The sequence below is a fragment of the Heliangelus exortis genome, chromosome 2 (genome assembly GCF_036169615.1).
Source record: "Heliangelus exortis chromosome 2, bHelExo1.hap1, whole genome shotgun sequence".
NCBI classification, from domain to species: Eukaryota; Metazoa; Chordata; class Aves; order Apodiformes; family Trochilidae; genus Heliangelus; species Heliangelus exortis.
Genome location: NC_092423.1, coordinates 21,664,786 through 21,688,153, shown reverse-complemented (window position 1 = coordinate 21,688,153; position 23,368 = coordinate 21,664,786). Strand labels below are relative to the sequence as shown.

Here is a 23,368-nt window from a genome sequence, read left to right as displayed (position 1 = left end):
GAGCCTTATTCCCAATCCAACCATCTTACTAATCAACCTTCCTGTCATTCTTGATCTACTCTGTGGTAATATCTATGTATTTAAAGGTTTAATTACACCTCTAGAGCCTCCCAGCCCTACACTCAAAGTCATTTACAGTTATTGCAGTATCCTGAATCCTTCTTAACTGTTTAATATTAAGTCCCTTATTCCCAGCCACCTTGCATCTATATTGGTACCTGTCATACTGGAAGGGCAGGGCTTCCACGGTGCCATGTTCTTGAGAAAAACAAATCTTACTTTTGGACACTGAGAAAATTCAGTCTTTGTCCCTCTGCCCAGTAAATGGGCATGTGATGTACTGAGTCAAATTGTGAATGTCTCATCCCAGTGCCTAGTTTAACAGTGCCACTTACTTATGATCTCCCTGTTTCTGTATCCAGGGAATACAGCAGGGGATGATGGACCGTGATCTTTAAAATAAAACCTGTTTTTGACATTAGTTGGCATGGGAGTGTTTGTGTTGTAACAAAGTTGTAATAACATTGGAAGATTCAGCAGACACCTGAGATGCTTCCTGATGCCTCTTATGTGCCTAAAAATGGAAAAGATAAACCCAGATTTTGTAAAATTTCTGCGAAAGATAAAAGATTCAGGGAAAAACTCTTTTGCAGCCTCAGAGAGTTTTTTTTCCTGGTGCTGTTTGTCTAATGTGATAAATGAGCAGATTGCTTTTGCTGGGAGAATATTAACCTGGCTGACCAGAACAGCATCAGAAAACAGATGTTTGTGCTTTTGCCCTACACTTGATTTGGCTGCCTTTTATTTCCCCTGCATAGGTCTAAAATCTGCCCTCCATTCCCCAGCTTTGCCACAGGGATTGTTTGGTATTCATTTTTACAGTGATGATGGAAGAGGTAACACCCTGGCCCTCCTTGACAGAAGAAATGGGGAACCTAAGGTTGATGATTTGTTACTATCAGTAGGAATCTGGGCAAACTGCTGAGAAGTTAGCTCCCACTGCACTGACCATTTCACATGGCATCCTCAGTTCTGCTCTGGTGCTGTTATCCTGAGCTTGCTTCTGGAAAAGCAGTGCTGCCTGAGGCAGTCTGGCGTTGGGAAGAGTTGCTGAAGTTCGCTTTACAAACTGTTACTGAAACAAAGAACAATACACAACCAAATGAAATCTGGTGCATCAGCTACATAGATGAAATGAAACCATCTGAAAAGTGACTTCAACAATTACTTCCATTCTTCTTTTCTAACAGTCACTGTGTGCAGTAGGGCAGCATCTTGAACATTTAAGTGCCCCTCAAATACAACATACAGGCAAAACAAGAACAGTCCTTCAATATTAAAAGCATTCCTGCTGTGTCACATCATGGTGCCTGAATAAGCTAAATTCAAGACTTTTTATTGTCAGGAGGCACTACCATTACACTACATTTTAATGTGGATCTTTGCCAACAATCATAAATAAAACACTTGCTCATAACCAATTCCTAAAGGCAGTGTGTCAGATGGTATTTCATTAAAAAAAAGTTTGCTACAACGTAGTGGAATACCACAGCCATGGCCAGATGGGACTTTCTCTCCCCTGGTGTTTTGTCAGTTCCTAAAAAGCTTTTTAGTTTCTGTATGCTATGGCCACCAGAAGATCCTTCTTGCTAATGGATGAAAAAATCATCCAGGTAACAGGGGAAACACATAAAAGCTGTCAGGACAAAAGAGTCGGAGAAGACAGAAAAAATTGTAAATGAGCTACAGAGTAGCAAAGCAAAAATTTTTGTGAACAAACTTGTGGTTAAGTGAAAATTGTATTTGCTAAATAAAGCAAATACCTTTAAAGACTAAATCTGTAAGTGACAATATATTAAAATGTACCGATCCCTTTTACGCAAATTCTGAAATTTTCATAAATTATAAAATGTGAACGTACACTTGATACCGTCAAAAGGTCTGCTGTTTGGATGAAATAACCAGACAACCTTTCTCAAACTCAGCAAGAACCTTTTGAAATAAAAAAAGAACATCTCTCTGTTTACCAGATTGTTGTGGTGGTCACAGCAATAAAGTTTTGAAAAACTTTACTTTGCAAAGTAGCTTCCTGTTTTTTAATGCTCTCTGGGCTGCTCCTGTATTCTCAGCAATAAGCAGCTCACCACATACATTTGGAAGTGTAAGGCTGAATTACTTTTACAGAAAGCTGCATTTAGTAATTCATTACAGAAAGCTGCATTTAGTAACTCATTACAAAGCTGACATCACTGAAACAAGAGTTCAGTCGTGTAGGGATGCAGCAGAGGTTATCGTGCAGCACATTACTAATATACTGGGGGAAAAGATTATGTCAACTGCCTGCTAGTGTCCACATCCAGGATACAATCTCCCCAGGGGATAAACACTCTTGGCAAGCACAGAAACCCAGCATCTCCTCCGCAAAGCTGTTTGCAATTTGCAGCCAAAGCTATCCACAAAAGCGGGGACCCAAAACTACAGTCCTTGACAGCACACGGCTCCAGACATTTCCATGGGGGAAGTTTAATCTAGAAGGATGTAGAAATATAAAACAAAGTTTTGCTCAAAGTAACTGTTTGTTAGATCATGTGCCTCTAATTTGGTTTCCAGTGACATTACACAGCTGCACCCGATGGATTCCAGCCAGGCTTAGCAGTCACTGAGGCTCGTTTTGTTTTAAATTTAGTATCTGAACATGTTTTGCCCATCGTTAAAATAGAGTAATTGCTTAAAAGCAAACCATACATGTCACAACTGCAAAGAACTTACTAGGTCACCTAGTCCCATCCTCAGAGCAATGAAGGATTGAAAACACATTGTAACAAATACAGAACAGAACTGTGCTTGTTGTTTTTTTCCTTCTTTTTCCTATTATTTTTTCTTTATTGCAATCATCAATCAATATATTCAAAAGTTTAAAAAACAACCACAAATGCCAGTGTAAACATGCTTCAGGTATATAAGTAATATAAAGTATTGCACATACAAAAGACCTATATTTAGTATCTCCTTATTTCATCAGAGTAAGAGTTGTGCAGATGATGTGACTGCAATGAGCCCGCTGATCTTTCAGAAGCTGCTACACAACATTCACTATTTACAAATGTTCAAAGCTCCCTGTCTTTTCATGGGAGGACGACTTTGACTGGACTGCATAGATACAAAGGTGTGCAACGTGTGCTTGCTTTGTGGTGGTATTTATCACCTGATCCCTCTGCTCTGCAAGGCCTCAGCTCAAACTCATTTTGGGGAAGAGTGCTGTTAGCACTATCTGGGAAAAAGAAATGGGGAAGTGGCCAGGCCTCCTCTGTGTCTCCTCTCATCAGGTCTTATGAGTCCAATGCATCTGATAAGCTACAGACTCCATAAAGGCTGTGCTGCAAATTTGCCTTATAGCTGAAGATGGCACACACCTGCTCAAGTTCCCTCACTCCTGCTTGGATTTCACAGGTTAGCCCGCAAGCGAGAAAGGGTAAAATTGTAAAAAGTCCTGTCAGACTGATAGAAGGGACAGAGTCTCATGGCCAGTCCTGTCCTGAAGTCTTAGCAGAAGGGCAGTTACCTAAAGGGAGCCAAGCAGTGGCAGAATGGATCAGGCCATTTGCCAAATAAGCAGCTAAGATGGGCTGGGAAGAAAAGATGCTCAGGAGAAGGGAAGTGTGATGTATGCTTCAGAAAATGAAGAACCTGAACACCTCCTGAAGTTTACACAGTATAGCTAATTTCACAGGCAGCAGCACTCTAAGACTCAAGCTTTCAGACACAGATTTGCACAGATCAGAGCCTTTGCTAAGGACCATTTGCTGATAGAAGAGAAAGAGTGAAGCCTCTCTTCTTCAAAATCCTCAATCCAGGGGAAAAAAATATCCTAAATGTTTATTTTTGCTCTTAGTATCCTTCCTTCCTTTTGTTAATGCTTGTCTGCAGTCATCTTATATTTCTGCATTAAAAAAAATCTGCTTGCCTTCCCTGCAAGACTTTACTTAAGAAATAATTTTATACAGCCCTAAACTTTGCTGAAAACAAAATTTCACCTAAGGAAAAAAAAAAGAAAAAAAGAAATTTTTTTTAGGTGAACAAATTATTAATATCTACAACAAATTAAACAGAAGACACAGTGGCAGGAGCCCTTCCATTTTAAGAGGCCATTTCAACACAGACAGAGGGTAATGGTAAAGAAAATTTATCCTAGCCCAAAATGCCCAAGTCTTCTCATGATCACCAGCGTGGCTGTGTCAACCTCAGTGTTTCACAAATGACTGTATCCTGTCAGCTGTACAGGTGTCAGTCATCAGCAATGCAATGGAAGTGTGACCCACCCCCTGCACGATACTGGGCATGGATCTAGTTTGATATTGCCAGCTTTGGGTTGAAAGAGATACAACATGCAGTTGTTCAACACATATCTCATCTTGAAAAATGCTGCATAAATCCTCAGCTTTGCAAAACACCTTGTAGCCAAGAAAGATGTGTTCTGTGTGTACAATGGGTTTACTTTTCTATTTACATGCAAGGTAAGTACATGATTTCTAATTTTTTACTTTCTTGTCTCAAAATCTAAGTTGATGATTATATCAGATACTTATTCTGAAAAGGTGGAAAAATAAATAATTGTGCCCCATCTACAAAGTTCTTTATAGACTACCTTTGTTTTTTCTAAGTACTTTCACAGTACTGATATATTGCTTGTCTCCCTGAGCCATATTTTCATAAAAGTTCTTATTCTTAGGGAGGTGTCAAAGGTATTCTTCATGACACAGTAGCCTTCAGAAGTTTTGTTCTGGTCCATTTTCTAGACGATACAGCAATGCAGGCGTTCTCTCCCTGGAAGATTTGGGCTTGTTCTGGAGGCATCTCAGTGTACCACACGTATTCAAAAGCATCTGCTGAAACGTGGACTGGCTGGAATATGGGATAAACATTCTGTTCAGCGGTGAGTATATTTGTAAGGCAGTAATAAAGCTGCTTTCTTTGGCAAGGATGGCCATCATGTGGCATGTTCTCAGAACGCTGCATAGATCAGATTATGACACCACTGTCACTTGCAGAAAGGAAGACTGGTGGAAGGAATCCTTCAATTAATCCTCATTGGGTTTCTAGTCTCAGAGAGGATTCTGACTTGAACTGTCAACTCTTCTCCTCTATGGATCAGTAGTCTTGTTATTTGTCAGTTGTTCCCTGTCAGCCATGTCATCTTGAGGAGGTCTGGCTCTGTCAAAGAAGCCACACTGCAGAAAGCAATCAAGAGAAACAAAAGGTGTCATGGTAAGACAACCACAGGAAGACTCTGAATCTTCACTCAGTCAACCTGAAAGGGTGGGCACAATTTACAGCAGGCTGATAAGACTGTCAAGTTCTTTTTGATTTCTATTCAAATCATTCCCTATGAAAAATGAAAGTTTTAGGTGCCAGGAGTTGAGTTCCAAAGTACAGCTTTATAAACTCAAGTGCAAACTGTCTGTGCAGATGTAAAGTTGGTATGAATGATGATACTGGCTGACTACAATGAGAAAATTGCTAATTTCAGTTCATCAAGACACTGATTCAGAAAAGATATTTAGATTGACAGATAGTTATAACAGAGGTGGAATATGTGTTGGAAATGAGCACAAGACAGTGATGTGACCTAGATTAAAGACCACGAAAGATAAGATTCCTCTCACCTAACTAATTGCCTTAAAGTTACCCTCTTGGTTGAAAGGTTGAAAGTTATTTAAGCTTCACAAGACATCAAAGTAGAGTACCACCAAAAGGTAATTCCTCTCATCCCCCCACATTTTAGGTAGAGCTTTTTGCTGTTGTTAACTTACTAGGTGAATCAGGAAAGTTAGGACAGGCTGGACATGTAATCTGTAACCTTTAGGCAGCTAAGGGAAGATGAATTATATCCTAATGTAAGAATTACTTTTTTATTTTTATTTTTTCTTAATGTGAACTGAGAGGATGGACCGAAACTCTAATATAGCAGTTTCCAGTAACTTGTCTTAAAACTTGTGAAGGAAGGGTAATGACCAACACATAACTAGAAAATTTTAAAAACAGAAGAAATGACATACTAATACAAAAGGAAACCTTCTAAAAATGAATTCTCAAGACTGGGAGTGCTGTCGCATACTAACAAAAACTGGAAATTCCTGAAGTATTCAGAGAAAACAAAGTTAGAGTCACTTCTTTTTGAACCCAAACATCCTGAAAAAGAGGATCATAGGTCTTGGGAAACAGAGCCAAATTCTGTATGCCCATTTACAACAAACATCAATAGTAAAGGAGGATTTTGAAAACAAGTTCCCTGCATAAAGGTCAGTGACACTAGCATGTCAGAAATGCCAAAACAAAAAAGACAAGTGTATGGTTGTTTTTGTTCCGTACTCTCAAAGAACACAAAATTCTAGCTGCTCTTTTTCTTATCTTTTGGTATCTTCCAGAATTTTCAGCTTTTTTTAAAGCAACAGTAACAATGCAACATACCTTCCATAAAGCTAGGGTCAACAGAGCTAGTACCAGTAGTCCAAGAAGTATTGCTAGAATTATAACCCATAGAGGGATTACAAAAGATACATTTGGAGTGGACCAAATGACAGATGTTCTGATCTGAAATGAAAACAATACATTAAGTGAACAAAAAATAAGCAAGTAAAGCAAATCTGACAGTAGAATACAAAGGTTATAAGCATTCACTTCAATAGCGTTTTGCAGATACGAAACACACAACTGCTTGGAATTCTCCCACGTTGGCTTCATTTGCTGCAAGTTCCTTTTCACTTGTTCATGAAAAGTATTAGAAATGGGATTTGGACATATACAAAGCTCTTGTCATATCAGACATACAAAGAATTTTCACTTAATAGTAGCAAGAAAAACCCTTCCATGCAGATGCTTCAAGAAGATCCAAGGAGCAAAATCCTGCTATGTGTGCTGTGATACAGCCTAGGCCACTAAACCTGACTTAGATTGAATTACTCTGAAACAGTGGTTGATTTGAGCCTGAACTCTTAATTCAAACCACAACAGATACCAGATACATTGTTCTTAATTCTGCTGACACAGTATCCATTTCTTCTATAACTTGCATTTCATCTAAGTAGTCCAAAATGAAACTCAAGTTGAGTGCATTGTCCTTGTGAGCATATTACTGTAGAGCTGAAGCTGTAAAGTGATAGACCACTTACCACAATCATCTTAAATATTTAGAAACAATAGCAAAAAGCAAACTCAAACATGGCTTTCTGTCCTCTCAAGTTTGACAAAATGACTGACTCCAGTTTCACAGACACCAAACCCAAGGAAGGACCTATTTGCCTGCAAAATTTTGATTTAGCTATTGGTGTTATTGAATGCTTGAGACAAGTTCCTAGGTGGCATAATGTGACTGAGATAAATGCAGCAGGAAATGGAGTCAGCATCATGGTTGTGGGCCATGTTACAGCATCAACAAGCCAGAACAAAAAGACTCAGGCAAGCTGCTGGCCTGCTATAGATGAGATGGTATAGGGACAGTCTGTTGAAGCTGTGCATCCTGAATATGGAAATTATCAGAACAGGGAGGAATTTCAGTAGGAAAGATTTTTGGTTTACAAATTTCTAGGATAGTATTTGAACCACAGCTGCCTCCTTGAACACCACTTTCATCCAACTGAAGGCAATGATTTCATCAACACAGGTGCTCTCAGACAGGGGTGAGCTCAGCTGCTGCCTGCTGCTGTTTAGGATCTGTATTACTCATAAGGCCGCTGACTGATTGCACAGGAGCACTTAACTAAGGTGCTTCAGTTCACTGTTCAAAATCAGGTGGCATCACTCTAGGTTTCAAAGCTTGTTGGATATCCTGCTGACATCAATGGAAACTGTCTATTTCATTAAGGAGGGTGGATTTCATTAGCCTTTGGATAAAACTGAGAGTAGTCTGTGCAGCTACAAGCACCTATATAGCCACTCCATGTCATCTTTTATGCATCACTTCCTAAACGTTTGCTGCATTTGTGTGTTGTGTTTTCTTTCCTCTTATGCTGTGAAAGTAGTAAAGCAACCTAGGTCTTCCTGTCATACCTATCAGCAGGAATCTAGACAAGGACATCTGTGTCTTCCTGAGGACACACTGTAACCAGTGATGAGTGGTGTAGCAATGCTCAGCCTCCCTTGCTCTGGAGGAGCTCCCAATCCTCCCTCCTTTCTTGCTCCTACAGTTCTGCCTTTACTGACAGTAAAGTGGAATTCACAGTGGAATTCCAGTAGCTCAGCTGGAGCCTGACGAATGTTGAAATATAAACAGGAAACCATAATCTTATAGAAGTGCAGAGCATCATGTTTATAATCCCTAGATTATCAGCATTAAGTAAAACACAGCAGAATTAGGCCTACCCTGTATCAAGCAGAATGGTGCTGCAAAGCTGCCTCATCTCTCTTTTCTTGCAGCAGGAGTGAGACCAATGGCTAATGAAATAAATACTTGCCTGCTAAAATTTTAAAACACTCTTGCCTCACTCACACCCTTTTCCCATGAATACTTCTTTGTCTCCTGTTTTTGAAAGCAAGGAAGGGTTGTGCTAAGTGCTTGAGATTTATTTCCTGAGCAGATGCTTACATGTAGCCATCAGTCTCACTCCTGCCTGTGTGCATTACCAACAGAATGTAATGCCCCTGGGCTTCCTTGTTTTATACTCAATACAAGGACTTCCAAGGCTCCTAAAGCAATTCCTGGTGAACAGTTTGACACTGCAAGTCCTGAACACCCACAGAGTTGAGGCAGAAGCTAGAGGGGAAGAAAGCAACAAAGTATCCCTTCAGTTTCTGCCTGTTTCACCATTTCCACAGAAGACTGTCCCTCCTCCGCCCCATGCTGCCCACACCAGTTTTACATATGATTTTGATTTAAGACAACTTTGTATTATTCAGCTTGGATTTCTGTTCTTCTCCATGTGGTAGTTTTAGTACTGCAGGATCAGAGCCAGGGAACTTTTGTGGAAGGATTTATCTATTTTCATCTGAGGTGGCCAGTATGAAGAAGTGGAATTTTTACACAAGTGTTGGCATTGTACTTCAGAAAGTACTTCAGTTGTCTTTCTTCTCCACTTGGGGCTAGAAACTTTTTTATACTGAACACTGAAAACAGTGGTTGCTTCTCTGTCAGAATGGTGAAAAGCACACCTCAAAGATTTGAGAGGAGCCCCATGAATTTTGGCCTTTCACAACTGCTGAAACATCTCACACCTTTTGTATGCAAAGGGATGGCAAGAAATGCCATCTGGCTCAAGCACCGAGATGAGGGTGAAGCCGACTTGAGATTTATAGACAGAGCCTATGTGTGTCTGCTGTTGAAAACAAAATCCAAGCTCATCTTAACATGGATGCTGTCTGGTAGTCTTAGCTTCAGAATCACTGTTTTGACTCCATGAAAGTCACTTGTTGTTCATGAAAGTGTTTTACAGGGGGCATTTTATTGTCCTTTTCTTTAAGGTGCCGAAGTTAAGCACAAAAAAAAAAAAAAAAAAAAAGAAAAAAAAAGAAAAAAAAAATTAGTTTTTTTGCCACTGATATTTGTGCTGCTCAGAGGCATTGTGGCAAACTGATGGTTCATTAGCAGGCCCTTGTGGGTAGATGGGAATTTACTGGTGCAAACATCCAGAATCAACGGTCAGAATTTCATGAGATGCTAGTGAGATTCTCAGAAAGCTATTATTTCCCTCTTCTCCTTTAAAAAAACACTTAAAAAATAAAGTTAACTTCTGTATTGTTTAATCTGCTGCTTTAAGAAACAGTAGCTAAATTAATTATGTTTTTAATGCTGCCCCTTTTACTGCCCATGATGACCTTCCTCTAATCTTTACTTGTTTTGCTTAGAGAGACTGAGAAACAGGAAATCTTTAATACTCCTACATCTTTGCATCCGATCTTTGCTGCAAGTTTTTGTACGTTCTGAAAAAAACCCTCTCAAAATAGAGTGTAAAAGCTCCCTTGAGCTTGGAGTCATAACTAATATTGACATTTATGTTTACACTTTACAAGTGTTTCTGCAAACATATTTCATAAGGATTATAAGCACACACTATAAAATCCATGTAATAGGTAAAAAAATTTAAAAGCTTTAGTCTGAAGTAAATTTTGCTCACTGTAGGGTAGTGGTCAAACAGTTCATATTGAACTCTCCCTCTGAAGATGCCATCAAGCATTTAAGAAAAGCAATCCTATTTTATTAACCTCCAAAACGGTTTTAAGAATCATAAATGAAAATGGAAAAAAAATACTGCTTATTCTAATTATGCTTTTTTAGTAAAAAGTATTACTTCACCTTGAAGAAGAAAATTATCAAGTAGGATAGTAGTGGTTATCATAATAATACCTCTAATTCAAAACGACAATTTTCTGTTGAATGATACAGCTATTAGCAAGGAAATTCAACATGTTGTACAATATATTGTTGTGATTCTAAGCCTATGAAATGGAAATATTTCTAGTGATTTCAGTGGACTTTGGTTTAAGTTCCACTAAATTCCAATTTAACTTAGTGTTTGATGCCATTTTCACTCTGATGTTTTACTATAGAAAATTTACATTTTCTTAAATTTACTTAACCTTTCATGCATCTATGGATAATGATCCTCTGTTCAAGATACAGACTTAAAATATGATAATAGAAGTAAAGACCTCAGTGCTGCAAATATGTAAGCACATACATACACGACTATGTAGGTTACTGATGTCTATGAGATTATTTATAGCATTGAAATGAAATATACATATCAGCCTGAAAAGCTGGAACCCATTGGCTGTATGAGTTAAATGAACGACATACGTCTGTTCTTTTAGAATATATTCACTATATAAACTGTAAAGTCTTAGCTGATTATTAAATATATATTTTTGACAATTGATTTTAAAATCTCAAAATTTTTATTCCACTTCCACCCCAGCATAGTCTGAATGAAAGCTGTAAATTTCCAAATAAATCTTTGGAAAATTAAAACCCAGACAGTGACCTTTTTCAAAAGGAGCAAAAATATTAAGCATTGCTTAACTTCAAGCAAATATTTCTTCCAAGTGGAACATCAAAAGAGCTTGAACACACCAAGCTGTAGAGCTGGCAATCATCCACTGCCATGTCCAGATATGAAACAACATAAAAGTGCTATAATTTTTCAGCATTTTACAGTTGCCATTACAGGCATTTTGCTGTAAATCATCGGCTGCAAATAACAAGCATTATACTGGCTGGAGTAAGAGAATAAAATGCTTATCTGATCATTTGATAGATCACCTGACACTTGTTGAGAACAGCAGGCTATCACCTGGAGTAAAGCTCTTCAGTTCAGATGAAGGCACCACTATCAATAGAACTCTGCACAACATGTGTTTCTGGTATGGAACACATGCTGCAAGAAAATAAAAAGAGCTGGAGTATATCTGTCAGCTTGGAGCCTTTGAACGTTTCTGGATGAATATGGCATTAAGCATCAAACCTCTCTGGTGAAATCATGCTTCTCCTGAGGTTAGAGGCTGGAGCAACTCAGCATGTAGGACCAAGATTTCACCTTGTGTCTTCCCAGTGCAAGTATCAATCAACCATTCAGTCTGTGCTTGTTCAAAACAAACTCTACAGCCTGAATTCCCTAAATTATCTTACTCAATGTAAATCATGAAGTGTATTATTTTGGTTTTGCATCTAGGAGAATATTCTTTTCCCTACTACTGCCTCTCAACAAACTGATACGATGTATTCGCACCAGGAAAAAGTTTGTACTGAGCTTACTTTTAAAATAAGGAATGTAAATGATAAACTTTATAAAGAAGAGAACAATAAGCCTGGAAATTTCAGATTACTCTCATACTAGAATCAATTTTTGCGTTCATATTTTACTTGTTTCCATCACTAATTACAAAATAGAGTGAATTTAAACCATGGCATTAGAGACTGTAAGAAGCAGATTCCTTTAGACTGCTCCCCAGTCTCAATGCTTTGATACCAGTGAACAATTAAATCCCATTTATGCCTCCAAGATTAATTTTTCATGTTATAATCCAACATCAGACATACAAATCTTGCTTTACAAATATGACAAGTGCTTCAGCATCTTATCCATCACATCTGTAGGGATTACCAGGTAATTTCATCTTGCCCCTGATGTGATGTGAGGTGGAAACTCTAAAGAAGCATACAAACCTAAAAACCAGCGTATCAAAGAAACTTAATACAGGTAAGAAGGAAGTTGCCACACATAATCCAAAAGCTTGTGTGAGATATCTGCTGACTGGGAGAATACTGAGGTCTCCAAACTTGATAGAAACAAGATTCCAGCTTTTGCACAAAATTGTCCTCCACATATTTTTATCCCAGACAAGGTAATTAAGATACTTGCTATACAACAATTTGTTTTCTTCTGGGTTAAAAAATCTATCTTGATTGCAGTAGAACAGTCTGCACATAAATGCAGCAAGAAATTATTTAAAAATTGAATCAGTATCATATATAAAAAATCTGCTACAGAAATCAATTAAGTTATTTTCTTTAGGAATTATTTCAGGAACTTACACTAGAAACACAAGAAAGACTTATCTCAGTATTTTCATCTATAAAAACTTTCATAGCTGTGATGAGAATGACCAAATACATGTGCTTAGCACAAAGATATAATTTTCAGTTACTTACTGCTATGCTTCCCTCGGGGAGCTTTGCTGGTTGCACTTTATATGGCATGCTCTTAACTTTGAAGGACACGTTAGAAGAAAGAGTATAGAGATCATTCTTTCTCTGAAATTACATCAAAAAAGAAGCAATTATTAAAAATCAAGTTTATACTTAAACTCATTATGAGAAATAAAAATAAGAAAAAAATGCAGAGCATTGATTTCCCAAAGCAAAGATAAGTTTCTTCTGGTAAACAACAGAGCAATCCTGGGACCTGCACATGTCCATGAGACAAATACATAATTCAGCATACAAATACAAAAACCATGGATTCACATGGAGAAGAAGGGGTAGGTATGCAGAAAGACACACACAAAGTTGTTTCTCATATTTGTTTTTGAAATAGGAGATGGGAAAGTTTAAAGAAAGGGGGGAGTTTATGGGGTGTCAAGCTCACTAAGCCCAACAAAAACCTGAGTATCTTGAGAAGCTTTCCAGGCCCACATTGATATATTGGTCGTGCCCCCTGATGGCATCAAAGGAATGGTTGTGCCTTCCCCCCAAAGAACAGCAATAGGAACAAAGATCTTTGTATCCAATTTCCTATTGCAACAGAGCTCAAACTCCCAGAACAAGTCACCTTGCTTTCTCACTGTATTGTGCAACTGCAATAGGAAACTACTGGCTGAGGAGTAAGATATTTGTGTAGCTCTCATTAAGCTCTTCAACAAACCAAATGATGTGCAGACAAAAAATTTATCTCTCTGTCAATCGTCTTTCATTTATATTTGCTTATATTTGTAAATAAATATATATTTATAAATTAAATTAAAATAGATTAGATTAGGCATGACCTTCCCTGGTCTAGGACTAAAAAGTGTTACAGCACATAGCTCATGCTGTGACTTTTAATTAGTACTTTCACCTCGTTTGGAAGCCAGGTAGGCACTGACACCCTATGTCTGACCAATCGTGTGTCTCACTCTGCTGTGCTGACCCTGGCAACAATCTCCCACACAGTGCAAACTGTGTTGAGTGCTGGTATGAAAAATACCTGCCTAAATCTGTTCTCAACTGGCATAAACAGTGACATGTGAAAGTGTATGGCCCTTAAAAGAACTTCAATGGTTGCAACATTTACTACAATAGAAAGATTTTCCGGACATATATTTTGAAGGCTAAGTACACCAGGTATCAAGCAAGTCTTCCAGTTCACTCTGAATTTGAGATTTTTCTGTTTGACTGAATGGTACTTTGCTACAGACAGAAGATCCTGGCTCTATGTCCTCTTGTCTTTGTTTTTTTTTTTTTCAAAGGAAGGAAGGCTGAGTTATGAAGTTCTTTTGCAACTCCGGAAACTTGTTTCTAATTGCATCTCTGCAACTGATTTTTTGGTCCCAGTCCATGCAAAGTTGGGATAACAACAAAGTTGTCCTTTTGAAAAAGTGTTTTGATATGCTCTAAAAACACTGGATAAGAGCTACAGGTTATGACTATCACTATATCCCCTTACATGAGGCTCTTGAGGTTAACAATGTTTTTTCTTTTGAAGCCCTTAATATTTTTTTGCTATCCTTTCTGAAATATCATGAGCAGAATTCAACACACTATTTGATAACTGATTTACAGAAAGACAGAGCCTTGTAAGTAAAGCAGTTCTGACACCAGCTTCTTAAAGTCCAGCATATTTGGAATGTTGCTGTCCCCTCCTAAAACCCCTTCTGTAAAACTCTTTCCCCTTCCTTCTAATTATTGCATATCTACGAGTTTTGCTTCATTGAAGAGGCTCAGTTACTATGGGATGCCGCACCACCTTTCCTCCCTGCTAGGTGGGGATTTTCTCTGCATCAAAGGCATAAACCCTGTCTAAGAAATCTTTCTCCACTTCCAGTTGTTTTGTGGAGCAAAGACTGAGGCCAGATGACCTCCTGATAATATGGGCTACTGTTTCTTTCCTTCACTGATTGAGAAAGGTTTGTTTGTAAACATAATCTAAATCTGGGAGCCACCATGGATGTAGCTGGATGACTGTGGCCCAAGTCAAAATTTTCAAAGCACTGTTGAGGCTGGAAGGTCCCTACAGAAATCTCTACTCCAACCACACACTCAGAGAAGGGTCAACTAAAGCAGTATACTTAGGGCCATGTTCATTTGGGTTTTGAATATCTCCAGGAATGGAGACTCCACAAACTCTAGAAACAACCTGTTTCAGTGTTTGACTACCCTGACAGTAGAAAGTTTTTTCTTATCTTTAAATGGAATTTCCTGTATTTCAATTTTGCTTCTTCCCTCTTGTCCTGTCACTTGATATTACCGAGAAGAGCCTGGCTCTGTTTTCTTTACTCTGTTTATACACACTGATAAGATCCTGCTTTCTCTTCTTCAGACTGAACAGTCCCAGCTCTCTTGGTCTCTCCTTGCAGATCAGTTGCTCCAAGCCCTTAATTATCATTGTGGCCCTTGGCACTTGTAGATGTATCCTGTCAGGTCCCTTGGACTTTTTGTGTCCAATTTGTTTAAATGTTCCCATAACCTGGTATTACTCCACTGAAGGTAAATGCTCATTGCTACAGGTTTTCTCTCTGGTTACAGAGGTCTTGGATTACTGTATATGGATTTTACCAGTAAAGACCAAAGTGAAGGAGGCATTAAATCAGCCTTTCCCATGTCCCATTCAGCAGAACACCCATACTTTCCCTTGCCTTCTTTTTGCTGCCGACTTAGAAACCTCACTGACACCCTTTAGGTGCCTTGGTAGGCTCAGCTCCTAGTGGGCTATTACTTTCCTAACTCTGTTCTTGCATTCTAGGACACTCTCTATATTCCCCATCCAACCCCTGCCCTGTGTCAACTGACTCTCCTTCCACCTCTTTTATGTTTCCTTTTTATGTCTGAGTTTTAACAGGAGTGCCTTGTTTATCAGGCACGCCTCCTGTCACTTATTCTTGACTTCCAGTGTCAGGATGGACACTTCTTGAGTTTAAAGGAGTTGATCCTGGAGAATCACTAGTTCTTCTGCAGTCCTCTTTTCTCTAGGATCATCTCCCATGGAGTTCTTCCATGCAGATCCTTGAAAAGGCTGAAGTTGCTCTGCTGAAGTCCAGGGTTGTACGTCTGGTATACACCTTGTCTATACAGTATTCTTTCTAAAAATTAGTTTTCCTTTCAAATATGTGAGTATTCACCAATGACATGACACATTTATTGCCTTCTGGAACTCATTTGGCTATGCCATAATTTTGCTCTTTTAAAATACTAAGAGCAGACAAACGTTTATTATCAGAAAACTAGGGCTTATATTTGCTATGAGCAATATGAAGAAAACTGCCTCAAATGACTAGATAGGGATAGTCAAATCATCTCCTTAACATAGATGGCATCTAAAGAAAGGGAACTACCTTTTCTATCAACAGTGTTCAAAATGAATAAAAATAGACTGATTCAATAATAGGCTTGGCAAGTAAGTATTTTTAACACACTTTCATGGCCCTAAACATCTGCGAGATTGTCTTCAGAAAAATTTTTTTTCCTTACCACCCTAATTGTTTTCCATTTTTAGACTCAAGCCATTCTTCATCTTTTATTCTACAGAACTAAGGTTCTCACACAAAATCCCAGCACAATTCTGCAGTTTTGAAATTATATGCATTCAAAAAAAAGCCTGAAAAAAAAATCTTTGTTTCGAATTCTAGGAATTCACATAAAGCAGGATTATGGATATCATTTATAGCATTTGTAAAAGTTATCTGCAGTGGAGGGAGCAGGATATGTTGTTATGTAATCAAAGAAGTAGATATTAGAGATGCAGTCTGATTGGCTAAGGTACAGTAAAGGCATTAATTCTCCTGAAACATCATATAAAGGAAACAAAGCAGTGATGGGAAAAGAAATCCTTCCACCTACTATACATGGCTTATTTCATTTTCAGCTTACATCAGCAACAAGAACATCAGAGTAGATGTTCTTCCTGTGGATAAATGCTTGGCTTGTGCCCACACCTATCAACCCTCCTTGACCCTTCATTAGGGTCTTGGAAATGCTGGGAAAATGCTTGGAAATCCATTGCTTTATAGAAATGAAGAATATTAGAGACTAGAAAATATTTTCTGGATTCCACAGAATTATGTATTTGTGGCAAAAGACTGTGGTCAGCATCAGTTGCAAACAGGATTTTTACTTGTCTTAGCACCTTGGAGGTACAGCAGCTGTCTCTCCTACAGCTTTGTCTGTAATTCTCACAGTTTTTGTGAGAAACACCATTTCTTTACCATATAATTTTTTTAATAGTGCATGTTTAAATATTCAGTGTTTATTGGAAACAGTAGAACCTATGGTTTGCAGTTCAAGCTGAGGGCTTCATTATGGCTCAGAGCAAGGGGAAGAAGGAATATAATATTTATATATTTGTGAATGTCAGTACCTGATGACCATCAGTAGAGAGCCTGGCCCCAGTTACAGAGGCCTTTTGGAATTCTCCTTGTGGTAGAACAAGCAGGAGCCTGCTCTTGCAAGCATCACTGAGATACCTACTTGCCAATATCCTGGCAAGCAGGCAAAACACAACCAATCCCTTTGTTGCCTGTGGGGTAGATTTCTGCTGGTGTGTTTATTAAGGCTTCTCTCTCTCTACACGCTTTTGTTCTGCAAACAGATTTTTTTAACTGAAGCCTTTGTTTCTGTTAACATTTGCAAGACGTGGAAATATCCAGAAATGATGGAAAGAATTCCAAATAAATATTCAGTGTAATGTTTCCCTAAGCAGCATTGAGACAAACAGAAATAATGAGGGAAGTGATGAAAACTCTTGGACAATTCAAAGGAGAGTTCTCCAGGCTCCAGTGCAATGCTGGAGGTTTCTGCAGGAAGCTCAGGCAAAGATCTGAAGTCTCCCCAAAACATCTTCAGGGCATACAGAGGCATCTTAGAGAGCAGACTAAAGTGCAGGGATATATCTGGCCCACAGGTAGCTAGACTGAGGGTAGAAAGAACAAAACTTTTACCAGATTAAAGAAGCCTGACAGGTTTGAAGAGTTGAACTACTGGAGAGACTTCCCAGAAGGGCTTTGTTCCACTGCCTCTGTGGTCTATGGACTGTTCTTCTAGTTAGATGTAGACCAGTGAACTCACCCTAACCCAAGGGCACAAACTTCCTCTACTGCAAGCTGCATGCTGTGGTGGAATTTTCCCTCAGAACTTACTTCTGTTGCATACAGAGTTCAGTGCTGCTAGAACAATACTGGATTCGCTTGATTAAAATTGGTTTCCTTCTGGAAAATTAAAATTTGTGTCTGCTGGAGTCTGGCACATTTTAGACACAAGAGGATACGCAATATGGTGTTACCTTTTATATATATGCTTTGGGATTTCATTAGCTTGCTCTCTTTACCCATAGCTTCAAAAATCTGAACTACCGCCAATAAATAAAGTAGCTTGCATAAATGCTGAGAGTAGAGGTCATACAACTATTTGTTTTCTTTTACTAAGATGTTAAAAAATGCATCTGTGACCCTGAGGACGGACAAAAAATACTTGTGTTATTTCTAACAAGAGGGTATGTTCACCCTAATGCACCTGTGACCAAAGCCAATACTGTACAAAATCTACTGTACAGTAAATTCTATCATTTACTTCTGACACTTCACATATTATACATTTCATATTCATTTCAATAAACTATTTTAAATTATAATAGGGGCAGATATTTTGTTGTGATTTCAGAAGATTTTAATATACAGATTTTAATGGTTGGTGATTTAAGTGATTTATATCTTCATACAAATAACATTACCTATACTTTAGCACATCCAGCAAGAGCCTCTAGTTCTGCTCTTGTAAACATTTTGGCATTATTTTAAATAACAATGAACGAAAACAAAGCTAGCCCACACCCAGAAAATGTCCAGCCAGTTCAGTGCCAAGGACGCTTTCTTGCTAGTCTTCATTCCACATAAACAACCAAGTCCAGTATAATGCAGAATTTTTGACCCCCCCAAGTTTTCTTTTTTACTCATTTTGTTTTTTCAAATAACAACAGTTGTTTGATACAGAGACAAATTTCTTTGATGACTTCCTCCTTTTGTTATTATATGTAGCTTGAAAGGCAGTGCATCAAATTTATGGCCTTTAATTCTCAGTCTGAATTAAAACAATCTACCCAGTCTTCCATATATGGCTTATATGTGACAATCAGTGAGATATCAAGATCTCTCTCTCACTAACTTTTGTGGTGCTTCCCTAATTTCAATCACAGATAAGGAATTCAGGCTGGATGCAGATTCATGCTTTGAAAAGACTGAGCAAGCTTCCCTTGACTGAGATATTTTCCAGTGGGCAGAGGAAGAGGTTCTGTGCTGAGGTTAGACACTATTGTTCCTTGGGGTCGTATCCCACTTAAGAGACGGAACAATTGCTCCCATAGTAGGGAGGAGAGAGAGAAAAGGGATTGAATAAAGAAGCCTACAAAATGGACAGATCTCTGACCTGCCTTGGACCACCTCCATCAGTTCACCTCTCTTCTGAGTGCAAACACGCCCCTGCTGCACAGAGGACAATCTGTACAGCCCCACAGCACTGGTGACCTGCATGCAGTCCCCAATGGCCTTGGTGCAGCTAAAATGGATCCTTGTCCCAAAAGCATCACCTAGCCTAGAGGATTTCTACCTAGAGGACATTAAAAACCATCTCTGGGTTCACCAGTAGTAGAATATTGAGATTCTCAACAAAATTTCTGATAAAGGAAGTACAATTAGGGCAAGCATACTAACAGGGGTGACATCTCCAGGTGTCAGGCAATAAAGGCAAAGGGAGATGAGAGAACTGGGAGGACTTCTAGCTGATGGCTCAAAATAAAAAGGAGTTACATAAGGCTCTTTCTCATTTTCTATAGCCCTTCAGACCTCTCAATTTTTTCTGTGTCCTTGTAGAGGTGCAGCTTGAGCAGAAGGGAACACCATCATTCTATACAACAGAGATGTGGGGTTTCTCAGGCTATGGAGAAAATTGTCATGTCTTCCAGTCATGAATTATCTAACCACTATACTGCTGAGTCATCCTTAAGTCTTATAACTAATGCTGTAGATACTTTCTGAGTAATTTTGTATTTTGCCTTCTGAGACGGTGGAAATATTCCTGCTTAATTCTAATTTGGGGGCCTATCCTCCTGATAAGAGATAGCCCTCTTGCACCACCCGGATGGCTAGTGCCAATCAATTTGTGTGAGGTAGCTCATTGTCTCTGTATGCTGTACAGGGAGCCTGGGAATTTAGTTTTAAGTTATGGATTCCAGTTTGGGTCCAGGCACTTAAGATGTGGGTGTTGCAGCACTCATCATCTTTATTATACCAAGAATATATTTCCATATTCGGGCATGGAAAAAGCAACAGGAGCAATGCATGCTCAATATCACTGAAATAAAAAGTATTTAAAAGAGAAGCCAAACATGGCTTTGTGTTCTAAGAGAGCACCCAATTATAGTGTGGCTGCCACGTTTCTGTTGCTTTTCAGCTTTCTCAGATTAAAACTAGATTTTTCTCCCTTCTAGCTATTAAAGTTCTCGCAGTCAGGGGTGCCAAATCCAAGTACCTGGATGTATCTAAAAGTCAAGAGAGAAACAATACAATAATATTCAATAACAGTAAAAGAAAATAGACTTCAAAACTATTGAGAACCTTGCACACCCTCTGTGTTTTTTTTTACACTACTGCCTCCCCAAGCTCTCCCAGAAGTTTATCCTTGAAAGGAACTTGCAGTACAGGCTGAAATAACAGTTAAGAACAAGCAGAGTTCTACTTCCCACAGTGCTGCAAATGTCCAAAGAGCTTGGAGCCTGGACTGATGTCGCAAATCAGACAGATGGTACCAATTCATCATTTAGAAATATATTTTCAAAACAGATGTTTTACTATCCAGTTCTTGACCCTTACATTAAAAAGTACCCATCAGAGTTCAAGGAACACTGGGCAAGATCTCCTTGGATCTTCCTCTAATGACTCAGAAATATCATGATTAGACAAATGGGGACATAATAGAGCCCTAACAACACAACGTAACATAACCATGTAAGGTTGTTTCTCTTTTGCATGAATCAGGATATTATTTGCTTGATCAGCAAGTCCAAATCCAAAGTCAGCTTTACTAAAGGGTTCATATTTACAGACAGGCTTTGAAGTTAATCCAAAAAAGTCTGTGATTCTTCTTGCCCTTTGCACAATGTCTGTTTCTATCTTTGTTGCCTGGTTGGGAAATTTGGTCTGCTTTATTTACTCAAACATGTCTAATCATTGCACGTCATTTAACTGTTACTTGTTATGGGAGTTTGGGTTTTAAGGTGACAGATTACAACTGTCAAGAGGAAAAGAGGTCAGATGCTGTCAGTTAAACTAAGTAGAAGAGGAAGGAGTCACTCAATACATGACTGATCTTTTGTGGCAACCAAATATACAGGCTGATCCATGTAACTGCAATGAGAAACCTGAATTATTTCATCCTAGCATTAATCAATCACTTTCAATCAAATTCTTATCAGGTTTGCAATGACATATCTATGCCAAGAAAATACATAACACTGTATTCTTGGCTTTAATGTGCACAAACAACTGCTGATAATCTCATCTTTCTTTAAATTATAACACAGTTAAGGAATGTTGTATGTCACCATTATCCTGCTTTCTTTGGCATACTATGATTTTATACATTAATTGCACGTGCAAAAGAGTTTGGGATGTTGCTGTAGAGACAGCTTCTTTTCCTCTAAGGTTCTTTACAAAAGCATGACTGTGGGGTTTAATCGGGCCCTTGAACAGTCCCTCGTGGTTCAGAATCACCACATCCTGATGATTTTGACTGTATTTTAATCCTCATTCTGAGTCTGCAGTTTTCAGCCTAGCTAAGAGCAATTTTAGGTATACTTTCATTAATAACCTCAGAAACCAAGAGTTTACAGGCTTACTAAGAGCAGACTATGCCCTTTTTAGGAAACTGTGCTCTGCAATCTTGTGTGGTGATGCTTGTATGTCTGTTAAGGGGCTGTGAAAAAGGAAACTGTTATGAGGTGAGTGGGAGGAAGGCAACCAGATCCCATCTCACTATTTGCTTTCTTTCTCTTCTCACTATATGAGTTTACATGTGAAGCAGGGGTCATAATATTCTGGCAGCTTCTTAGACATAAATGGGAGGATGCAACAGTTCCCTTGGGGGATTACCTTTTTTTACTTAGAAAAAAATCTGTTGATTTAAAGTGGAGCCTCCTGACTCTTTACAAGGCTTGTATCTGAAAGGAACAGAAATGCTCCCTAAGGACACAGATAAAAGGTAAAAACATCACAGACCATAAAGAGCCTTGTTTGATACCAAGGGTGTATAAGGACAGTGGAGTAAGCAAAAGATGTACTTGTAGGAGTGTTTGCCATGAAGAGTTTGCACCCTGGGACCTACAGGATGGCTCATCCTCACCACTTCCCCCAGGTTAGTGTCAGGTTCCATCTCCTCGCGTTCATGGAGAAAAGGGAGGCACAGAAACAGCGAGGAGGATTTATTAAGAAGCAAGGAGGAGCTAAAGGGACTGCAGCACTGTCATTGCCTGGTGTGTCTGTAGACACTTTGTGTCCCAAGGCACAGCTGTGACCTTTCTACACCATCCAGACCAGGAGAGAAGAGAAGAGAGAGAAGAGAAGAGAAGAGAAGAGAAGAGAAGAGAAGAGAAGAGAAGAGAAGAGAAGAGAAGAGAAGAGAAGAGAAGAGAAGAGAAGAGAAGAGAAGAGAAGAGAAGAGAAGAGAAGAGAAGAGAAGAGAAGAGAAGAGAAGAGAAGAGAAGAGAAGAGAAGAGAAGAGAAGAGAAGAGAAGAGAAGAGAAGAGAAGAGAAGAGAAGAGAAGAGAAGAGAAGAGAAGAGAAGAGAAGAGAAGAGAAGAGAAGAGAAGAGAAGGGTGTTTCAAATCAGCCAAAAAAAAGCATCTTCGGAAGAGAACTCTGCTTGCCATTGCTAGAGTTAGGTAACCAGGTTTGGCATGTAACTTTCAAATTACTTAAATTCACAGATTCACAGAGTGTTAGGGGTTGGAAGGGACCTCGAGAGATCATTGAGCTCAACTCCCCTGCCAGAGCAGAACTGTCTGGTGTAGGTCACACAGAACATGTCCTGGTGGGGTTTAAATGTCTCCAGAGAAGGAGACTCCACAACCTCACTGGGAAGCCTTTTCCAGTGTTTTACAATAGTTTTAAATTAGGTGAGTTCCACTGCTCCTGCATTAAACACACCACTGAATTTCATGCAGTTACCCTTCTTCTGGACCTATCAGGCTAAGATCATGTTCTAGCAAATGATCCTGGTTTTATTAAGAGATCCTAAGAAAAGGACATTTCATGTCTTCTGTAGCTAATTTGTTCCAACTGTTGTACATTCTCTGCCACAACCAAAACCTTTGAGAAATACTCACTGCTTCTTATTACTTAGCTTTAATATCTTCTAGTTATTTCTTGTTACATACTAAGCTGGACTTGAAAAGAACACCTTAATGCTTTAAACAAAGCTCACTAAAATACCAATAAATAGTGTAGAAAATTGTCACCTAAGGATCTGTGCAAGGGGTTTCATTTCATTGTGATATTGCTTGAAACTAGTGCAGTAGGGACTAGCCAGCGTGCTATGCTCAAACAGACTCTTACTGGAACCAGAAAAAATCTGAATAAAATTCCCATCATATTTTCCAATGCATGTTTTTCCTATGAGTGCAGAGATCCTTACATGCTTCTA

At 38.8% G+C, this 23,368-nt stretch overlaps 1 protein-coding gene across 2 annotated transcripts in view; it reads right to left on the bottom strand.

Moving 5' to 3' along the window:
* Positions 1–4,468: 4,468 nt before the first annotated feature.
* Positions 4,469–23,368, bottom strand: part of ITGA8 (integrin subunit alpha 8) — a 100,269-nt gene continuing 81,369 nt past the window's right edge. The window contains exons 28-30 of one of the 2 annotated variants that reach the window (XM_071735152.1): positions 12,641–12,742; positions 6,469–6,591; positions 4,469–5,228 (exon numbers count right to left, since the gene is read on the bottom strand). In XM_071735152.1, coding sequence (XP_071591253.1) covers positions 5,142–5,228; positions 6,469–6,591; positions 12,641–12,742 — 312 coding nt within the window. In that variant the 3' untranslated portion in view covers positions 4,469–5,141. The remainder of the gene's footprint in view (positions 5,229–6,468; positions 6,592–12,640; positions 12,743–23,368) is intronic. The other variant, XM_071735153.1, reaches the window with a different exon arrangement.